Source organism: Vombatus ursinus, unplaced genomic scaffold (genome assembly GCF_900497805.2).
Source record: "Vombatus ursinus unplaced genomic scaffold, bare-nosed wombat genome assembly UNPS02014165.1, whole genome shotgun sequence".
In the NCBI taxonomy this organism is placed as follows: domain Eukaryota; kingdom Metazoa; phylum Chordata; class Mammalia; order Diprotodontia; family Vombatidae; genus Vombatus; species Vombatus ursinus.
The window spans coordinates 85928-95806 of record NW_020953943.1 but is presented as its reverse complement, the minus strand read 5'-3'; the positions used below and the strand labels follow the sequence as shown (position 1 = coordinate 95806).

The 9879-nt window shown below is 46.8% G+C and overlaps 1 protein-coding gene across 1 annotated transcript in view; it reads left to right on the top strand.

The window, feature by feature from the left end:
* The first annotated feature begins 6678 nt into the window (after positions 1 to 6678).
* LIN7B (lin-7 homolog B, crumbs cell polarity complex component) overlaps positions 6679 to 9879 on the top strand; it is a 4835-nt gene continuing 1634 nt past the window's right edge. Inside the window, 6 exon segments of the mRNA XM_027859305.1 lie at positions 6679 to 6715; positions 7487 to 7539; positions 7541 to 7606; positions 8276 to 8347; positions 8773 to 8982; positions 9638 to 9801. Coding sequence (XP_027715106.1) covers positions 6679 to 6715; positions 7487 to 7539; positions 7541 to 7606; positions 8276 to 8347; positions 8773 to 8982; positions 9638 to 9801 — 602 coding nt within the window.

Below are 9879 nucleotides of genomic sequence, written 5' to 3'. Positions count from 1 at the left end.
TTGAATTTATAGGAATATGAATTTATAAGAATTAATAAATGGTCAAAGGATATGAACAGGCAGTTTTCAGATGAAGAAATTAAAGCTGTCTATACTCTTGTGAAAAAATGCTCTAAATCACTATTAATTATAGAAATGCAAATTAAAACAACTCTGAGGTACCACCTCACACCTATCCATGGCTGATATGATAAAAAAAGGAAAATGATAAATGTTGGAGAAGATGTGGGAAAATTGGAACACTAATGCATTGTTGGTGGAGTTGTGAACTGATCCAACCATTCTGGAGAGCAATTTGGAATTATGCTATAATATGCTATAATAATGCTATAACTACACAACTGTGCATACCCTTTGATTGAGCAAGACCACTACTAGGTCTGCATCCCAAAGAGATCATTCAAAAGGGGAAAAGACCCACAAGTACAAAAATATAGCAGCTCTTTTTGTGGTGGCAAGGAATTAGAAATTGAGGGGATGTCCACCAAATGGAGAATGGTTGAACAAGTTGTGGTATATGAATGTAATGAAATACTACTGGGCTATAAGAAATGATGAACAGGCTGACTTCAGAAAAACCTGGAAAGACTTACATGAACTGATGCTGAGTGAAGTGAGCAGAACCAGAAGAACATTGTACACAGTAACAGCCACATTATGGGATGACTGACTCTGATAGATTTGGCTCTTCACAGCAATGCAAGAATCTAAGACAATTCCAAAAGACTCATGATGGAAATTGCTATCCACATCCAGAGAAAGAACTGTAGTGTCTGAATACAGATTGAAGCATGCGATTTTCTCTCTTTTTTTCCCTTTCTTGTGTTTTTTTTCCCCTTTTGTTCTGATTCTTCTTTCACAACATGATTAATGTGGAAATATATTTAACATGATTGCAATATATCAGATTGCATGCTGTCTTGGGGATGGGGGAGGGGACTCAAATTCTTATAAAAGTGAATGTTGGAAACTATCTTTATGTGTAATTGGAAAAAATAAAATACCTTTAAGTAGAAAAGAAAAGGAAAAGCCCCAGTCCTAGCCATGGTAGAGGAGGAGCCTGAGCAGCATCCAGGCTGCTTAGGCCTTAAACACAGCATAGCACAAAGCAAGACAAGACTGAGAAAAGAAGGGCCTGGCCTTGGCCACCTCTCTCTAGATGAGATGGGGCCTGCCCATTCCATTCAAGAGTGCCAGACTGAAGCAGGACCCAAGTTCCTGAACCCAGATGTTGCGGCTGCTGAGATGAACAAACCAAAGAAAATGTTGAACACTCTGAGGAAGTGTTTTAGACTGAGAGATGCCTGGGGGATAAGCCCCCCAGAAGAAAGCAACCCCAAAATAACTCCAAGGAAAACCCCCCAAAAAAGATGTCCTGGCCACGAGGCCTACAAAAATGTCCTGAAGAAATTACACCACTGCCACTTGTCCCCACCTACAAACATACCCACACTTCCCCTTTTCCTCAGAAAATAATCACACCCAATCCTTCTATTCCCTCTTAACTATTGCCCCATTTCCTTCCTTTTGTGGCTGAACTCTTTGAGAAGCCATTTCCTTTTCCAGTGTGTCCCCATTTAACAGATGAGGAACTGAGGCAAAAGGGGTTAAGTGTCTTGCCCAGGGTCATAGAGCTAGTACGTGTCTGAGGTCGAATTTGAACTGAAATCTTCCTGATTCCAGGCCTGGTACTCTATCCATTGTGCCACATAGCTGCCCCAAATAACTACAAGAGGTATAAAAATATTTGGGAATTTAACTACTAGGAGACAGCCAGAAATATTATGAATCCAACTACAAAATGCACAGGTTAGTCGAACCAATATGATAAAAATTACGATACCACCTAAATATATTTATTCAATGTTATACCAAACTGTCAAAGAATTATTTTATGGGGCAAAAAAAATACCAAAAATGAAATTTAATAGAGGAACAAAAGGTCAGGAATGTCAAGGGAAATAATTTAAAAGTGGGAGGGAAGAGATAGGCACCTTATCTCAAATTCTACTACAGTGATCATCCAGTTTATTGGGTACCAGTTAAAAAATAGAGAAGTTGATCACTGGAATGGATGGGAACATAATATACAATAGCAAACACAGTAATATAATGTTTGATCATCCCAAAGATCCTAAAATATCCTGGAAAAGGTTCACTATTTGACAATAAGTGCTGGGAAAACTGGAAAGCAGTTTGGTATAAACTAGGTATAAATCTACTTTTCACTCCATATACCAAGATAAACTCTATATGGATATGAAACTTAGACCGCCAACAGGTGATATCATAAGTAAATTAGAGGAGCAAGGAAGAAATTTCCTGTAAGATCTATGGCTAGGGGAAGAGTTCATGAGCAGCCAAGGGATAGAGGATTGCAGAAAATAAAACATTTTTTATTTTATAAAATTAAAAAGGTTTTGCACAAACAAAACTATTAGTTAGAGTTGTAAGTGAAAGAGTTAACCTGAAAAAAAATCTCTGCAGCAAGTTTCTTTGATAAGTCTCATATCCAAGATAAATATGGAAGTGATTCAAATTTATAAGACTAAGAGCTATTCCCCAATAGATATTTGGTCAAAGGGTATGAACAAACATACAACAACCATATAAAAACGCTCCATATTATTAATAGTTAGAGAAATGCAAACTAAAGCAATTCTGAGATTCTATCTTACACCTATCAGACTGGCAAAAACTGACAAAAGAAGAAAATGATGAATGGAAAGATTTTGGGAAAACAGACAAATCAGTGCTCCCTTGGAGGAACTATGAATAGTTCCAGGCATTCTGAAAATAATTTGAAACTATGATCAGAAAGTTACCAACCTGTGCATCCCTTTTGGCCCAGCTATACCACTATTGGCCTATGCCCTGAAGAGGGCAAAGAAAGAAGTAAAAAGAATCATAAGTAGTAAATATATTTGTAGCACCTCTTTCTGTAGTAGCCTCAAACTGGAAATGAAGGAGGTGTCCACCTATTGGGGAAAGGCTAAACAAACTCTGGTATAGGAATGTCATGGAACAATATTGTGCCATAAGAAATGATGAAATGGATGATTTCAGAGAAAAGTAGGAAGACCTCTCTGAACAGATGAAGAGTAAAGTGAGGAGAACCAGGAGCACAGTTTACACAATGACAACAACATTATAATGAAAAACAACTTTGAAAGACTTTAGAGTGCAGATCAATGAACATAATGATAAACTATGAATCCACAGGATTGAAGATGAATCATGCTCCCCACCTACATTTTCGGACATGGCCAATGTGGAATTTGTTTTGGGGCTATTACCATGTTTGTTATGAGGGATTTCCTTTCCTTTCCTTTCCTTTCCTTCCTTCCTTCTTTCTTTCTTCCCTTTTTGGTATCTGTATTATTGTTCAACTTGGAGGGGGTGGGAGAAAGAAATAATAAATATTTTCAAAACAAATACTTTTAAAACAAAGCTGATTTAATCCCCTTTAAAGCTGTTATGATGGCTATGCATCTTCAGTCCTCTGGATTCAGAGTTTATGCAAAATCTCCCCTTGTATTTCATAAACCAATTCAGTTCATTGCCTTTTCTTGATCTTTTAAACATCTTGGCAGTGATCCCGAAAGCAATTTAATGCAATTTCTGAGGGTATCTAAATTAAAATAAGAAAGCGTGGTAAGCGCTAGGAGAATCTGATTTAATGAGAGGTGATGAATTGTAAATGGTGAAATAATGTGTTATGTGGGGTCATTGGCATGGTGCTGCATCCTCTCTCAGATTGCTTGAAAGATGGAAGAAAACAATGAAAGTGAAGGAGAGAAGCCTCATTCCAGAGATCACTATCTTTTTGCTTGTTGTTGTTTTATTGATGTTGATATCAAAATTAAATATTTTCCTTAAACTTTTTTTAAGCACTGATTTAGGGCTCACTATATGCCAGACACTGTGCTAAGCACTGGGAATGCAAATATGAAAAAAATCCAACTGTTCTTGCCCTCAAGGAATTTAAACTCTAATGGGAAAAAGAACATATAAGGAAGTAGTGGCCAAGGAGGGGTTTCTTTTTTCCCCAGTTTTAAAAAATTACTTCTGTTTGCTTTGTTAAATATTTTCCAACTGCATGTTTTAAAAATTTAACATTCTTTTTTGGGGGGCTAGGCTAGGGGGTTAAGTGACTTGCCTAGGGTCACACAGCTAGTAAGTATTATGTGTCTGAGGCTGGATTTGAACTCAGTCCTCCTGAATCCAGGGCTGATGTTCTATCCACTGTGCCACCTAGCTACCCTTAACATTCATTTTTAAAAATTTTAAGTTCCAGATTCTCATCCTCCTTTCCACTCCTCCCCAACCCACTGAGAAGGCAGGCAATATGATATTAAATATACATGTGAAGTCATTCAAAACAGATTTCCATATTAGCCATGTTTTCCAAAAGAAAGCACACAAAACCCAAGAAAAATAAACTGAAAAAAGTGTTCTTCAATCTGCACTCAGAGTTCATCAGTTCTCTGGAGGTGAATGGTATTTTTCATCAGGGGTCCTTTGGAATTGTCTTGAATCATTGTCTTGATCAGAATGGCTAAGTCTTTCACGGTTTCTTTTCGTTACAATGTTGCTATTACTATATACAATGTTCTCCTGGTTCTGTTCACTTTTTAAGTATATGTGAACACCTCCTTAGTTTTCGGTTTGAGAGAAAGGAAAGACATTAAGGTATTAAGTCTCAAGGGTCAAAAATGGGATGGAAAAAGTGAGTGGTTCCTCTTTCTAGAAGTCATCAAGGTCAGTGATATTGCAGAAAAGAATCTTGTGCTGGCACAGGCAAGGCTAGATGGCCTTTCAATTGTAAGAGTCTGGGGTTTTGTGACAGATGGACAGAGGACGAAGAAGATGGACAGAGTGGGGAGAGGACACAAAACCAGGGAGATGCTGGGGGAGATAGAACCAATGAGAGGCCAGATAGACAAAGACAAGAAGATGGTGTCTGTGGGTAGAAGACTGGCAAACAGATGAAATTTAGGAAGACAACTTTGGAGAAACTGACAAAGGGGAAAGGAAGTGGGGAGGAGGTGGAGAGAGACAGCAATATAGGAAGGGGAGAAGAGATGAATACGAAGAAGACAGGTCTCCCTAGAGAGGGAGAAAAACAACAGGTTTTGGGGCAGGAAGAGGGCAGACAGGAAGAAACAAGTCACAATGGAGCGAGAACAGGAAGGTAGAATGAATGAGCCCTTATTAAGTGTTTATGTGTCAGGCATTATAGTGAACCTTGCGTCTGACTCTTCACATCCCCATTTGGAGTTTACTTGGCAAAGATACTGGAGTGGTTTATCTTTTTCTTCTCCAACTCATTTTCCAGATGAGGAATTGAGGCAAACAGGGTTAAGTGACTTGCCCAGGATCACACAGCTAGTAAGTGTCCAAGGCTGGATTTGAACTCAGGAAGATGAGCCTTCCTGACTTGAAGACTGTGCCACCTAGCTGCCCATAACGAGCCTGAGGCGATACAAATACAGTCAAGCCAAAGAAGACAGAAAGAGAGAACGACAGAGAAAGGAGGCAGAGGACTGACCAGGAGAGAGGGAAAGAAGAGTTGACAGGGGAGAGAAAAGGGAGAAGACAGGATCAGCAAGGAAGAGGAGAGGCAAGGGGAGAAAGCACAGACAGAAAGGGGGTAGATGCCACTGATACTTGTACCGTGGGGACAGAGAGGGAGAAGAAAACTAGAAGGAATGAGAGGCCAGACAAGCATGAAGAGATGATAGCCGGCAGAGGACAGCTTGGAAGAGGGAAGAGGGAGACGTATGGGAGGGAGATCACGGAATGAGAACTGGCAGGGACCTCAGCTGCTCATACCTGAAAGGAATCCCCACTATCGCATACCAACAAGCAGCGGACCAGCCTCTGCCGAAGCCCCAGGGACCAAGAATTCACTGCCTCGGAAGGCAGCTCACTTCTACTTTGGACAGCTCAGCTTGTTAGGAGGGGTTTTCACCTGACCTCAAGCCTCTTTGCACTTTCCATCCCTAGCTCCTGTTTCTTTCCCCTGGGGCCGAAGAGAGAGGACGCGAGGAGGAGGTGGGCTGAAGGAGACGAGGACAGCCTGACGGAGACGGGAGGGAAGGACAGGAAGCCAGGCAGATAGGCAGCCAACGGAGAGGCTGAGGGAGGGCGGACACAGCACTAGGGAGAGTGTTGGGTGACCGAGACAGAGAGAGGAGTGACCCGTGGAGAGAGGGCAGACGGGCAGGGGGAAGAGGGGGAGCCCGCAAGATGGACAAGGGTTAGGGGAGAGAAGGAACAGCTCAAGCGGAAATGGGGAAGGATGGAAAGGGGGGAAAGGGAGACAGGCAGCAGAAAGAAGGGGAAACTCCCCAAGGAAATCAGGAACAGGAAAGATAGAAAGGGGAACGGGCAGCTGGGAGAAGGAGAACAGGCAGTGGGGAGAAGGGGAAGAGACAGTACTGAGAGCCTGGAGAAGCAGGGGACAGCGGGCGGCCAACTCCAGCCCGGCTGGGCTGCGGGGGTGCGGTCAAGGGAGGCTGGAGCGATCCGCAGGCAGGCAGGCAGCATCTCCGGCCGGGGCGGGCCTGACCGGAGAGGGGGCGGGGCTTCTTCCCTCCTGGTCCCTCCCTCCCTCCGTCAGTCCCTCCGTCCCCGGTCCCGGGCGGGCGGGCGGGGCCCGGCGGAGGCGCAGATATGGCCGCGCTCGCGGAGCCGCTGGGCCTGGAACGGGGTAAGGCCGGGCTGGGCCGAGCGAGGGCGGGTCAGGGGTCCGTCCCAATGTTGGGGTGAGCCTGGCAGCGGGAATCCGTGGGGAACCCCAAATCCGCTCTGCTCTTCTCTCTTTGTGTCTCCGTGTACCTGTCTTTCCCGGTCTCTCATTATCTCTCGGGGGCTCTCTCCCCGTCTCCCTAGCTCTGTCCTTCTTGCTTTCTCTGTCTTTCTCTATTTCTGTCACCCACCTTTCTCTTCGTCTCCTCTATATGTCTTCCTTTCCCCTTCCTCTGCCGCTTCCCCCCTCCCCCCAATCTCCATGTCTCTGCTTCTCCGGGTCTCTGTGCGTCTGTATCTTTGTGTATCTCTCTTTCCCCATCTCTGTTATCTCTCTCTTTCCCTATCTCTTGGTATCTCTCTGTTCCTCCCTCCCGCCCCCATTTCGCCCTCTCTTTCCTGTTACCTTTATTTCTTTACCTGTGCGTCTCTCTGGGTCCGCTTGTGTATCGGTCCCGGTCCTTTTCTCATCCGCTCCTGCCTCCTCTATCCTTATGCTTGTCTCCTACATCCCTGTCTCTGCCGCCCCCATCCCTGTCTCTGCCGTCCCCATCCCTGTCTCTGCCGCCCCCATCCCTGTCTCTGCCGCCCCCATCCCTGTCTCTGCCGCCCCCATCCCTGTCTCTGCCGCCCTCATCCCTGTCTCTGCCTCCCTCATCCCTGTCCCTACCTCCCCGATCCCTCTCTCTGTCTCCTGGAGTCTCTGTCTCTTTCTCTCTCTGTCCCCCCACAGACGTGTCCCGGGCAGTGGAGCTCCTGGAGCGGCTCCAGCGCAGCGGGGAGCTACCCCCCCCAGAAGCTGCAGGCCCTCCAGCGAGTCCTGCAGAGTCGTTTCTGCTCAGCCATCCGAGAGGTGAGCAAGAACCTGAATACAGCTCCCCTCTCGCGGGCCGGACTACAACTCCCAGCAAGCCCCGCGCCACCCAAGCCCCCTCCCCAGCTTCTTCAGCCTACAGGCTGCTGGAATCTGTAGTTTCTCTAGCTACCTCCTACGGGGGTGGGGCGCTGCCTGCGTCCCTCGTGGTGCCAGGGTCGGGGGACACCTGGGTCGCGGAGAGTGCAGGGAGGAGAGATACTTGAGTTCGTGACTTAGATACTTACTAACTCTGTGTTGCCGGACAAGTCACTTAGCCCCTGTCTACCTCAGTTTCCTAAACTGTAAAATGGGGGTAATAATAGCCCCTACATCCCAGAGTTGTGAGGATTAAATGAGATCCTATTTGTTAAGCGCTTCACCTAGAGCTTATCAATAAATGCTTGTTCCCTTCCCCTTTCAGGAAGGGTACACGGAGGGGGGACACCTGGGTCCCCCCATCCTCTGTCTTCCAGTCTCTACCTCCCCCTGGTCTGAGTGGAAGGGCCTATGTCTATATAGAGGCCAGGCTGCTCGACCATTTGTCAGCAGCTTGCTTACCCTGCGACTCCACGAGCATTGGAGTTTCTGAGTGTTTTTCAGGTCCTAGAGTGAGCTGAGGGTTAGGACACTGCCCCTCTGTGTCCCTGACAGTTCCCACTTCCTCAGGTGTATGAACAGCTCTATGACACTCTGGATATCACAGGCAGTGCAGAGATCCGGGCTCATGCCACAGCCAAGGTGAATCCACCCCCTTCAGGGTCCCAGGCCTTTGCTTTCCCTATATCCCACTCCTCAGATAACCCAGGAATCTTCTCCCCTCCCACAAGATCTTCCCTTCCCTTGGGTCCCTATCCCCTCAGGTACCTAGCGGTCCCTCTCCTAGTCCCTCACCACCCCCAGGCCCCTGAATGTCCTCTTTCTCAATCCCCCAGCTCTTCAGGGATCCAGGCTTCCCTTCCCATGCCATTGTCCCCTCAGGCACCCATTTCTCCCTTCCCACAGATCCCTATCTTCTCAGAGGCCAATGAGCTGCCTCCTCAGCTCTCTACCTTTTCAAGAGCTGGGTATCTCCTTTTTGAGTTTGTAGACCTTCAAGGATCAGGGAGTCCCCTCCTAGGGCCACCAACTTTCCCTCAGGGACCTCTGGCTCCTGTCCCTTCTAGGCCACAGTAGCAGCCTTTGCTGCCAGTGAAGGCCATGCCCACCCCCGAGTGGTGGAACTGCCCAGGACAGATGAAGGCCTGGGCTTCAACATCATGGGAGGGAAAGAGCAGAACTCCCCCATCTACATCTCTCGAGTCATTCCTGGTGGGGTGGCTGATCGACATGGTGGCCTCAAGAGAGGGGACCAGCTACTCTCTGTCAATGGAGTGGTGAGCCTCTAGCCCCCAAGGGCCTGGGTACTGTGGGGGTGGGGTTCCCAGGGCCAGGAGGAAGAGGCTGGGGATGGATTGGGAAGACTAGAACGAGACATGGAAGAGGAGGACAAGCGCCCTTGAATTTCGGAAGGATTTAGCAATCATTAAATTCTCCCTTCTCCTTTCACAAATGGGGATACTGAAGCCCAGACAGAGTAATGACTCACCCAAGGTTACTTAGGGAGTCAGTAGCTGAATCAGTTGCCACCCAAGTTTCCTGATTCTAGTTCTCGTGGGAAGGGTTTGGAGGAGGAAGAGGTCTGTGATGTCAACGAAGGCTCTTTGGAGAAGGGCTGACCTTAGGCATGACATTAGCATGTAGGTCCAGGAGGGAGCTTCAGCATCATGTAATCCAGCCCTCTAGTTGGTGGCAGTGGAAATTCTTGAGAGGGACCTAGAGGAAGAGCTACCAGTCTTAAAGACCATCAGATTAAACTATGTTCCACCTTACCCCATTATACAGATGTGGACGCTGTTGCCCAGAGAGGGTCACATGGCAAAGAGAAGGCAGAGATTGGGCTGACAGGTTGGGAAAAGTGTTAGGGGGTTTTGATGCCTGGGCTAGGCTGGATCAAGGGGGCCTGATTGGATGGGATCTCCCCTCTGGCAGAGTGTGGAAGGGGAGCAGCATGAGAAGGCGGTGGAACTGCTCAAGGCTGCTCAAGGCACTGTGAAGCTTGTTGTCAGGTACACACCTCGAGTGCTGGAGGAGATGGAGGCCCGCTTTGAGAAGATGCGCTCAGCTCGGCGGCGTCAACAGCACCAGAGCTACTCGTGAGAGCTTAGTCCTGACTGTTCCCCTTAACCCTCACCAAGCCCCTCAGCCCTTCCCATGCCTCTTATCCCTCACCC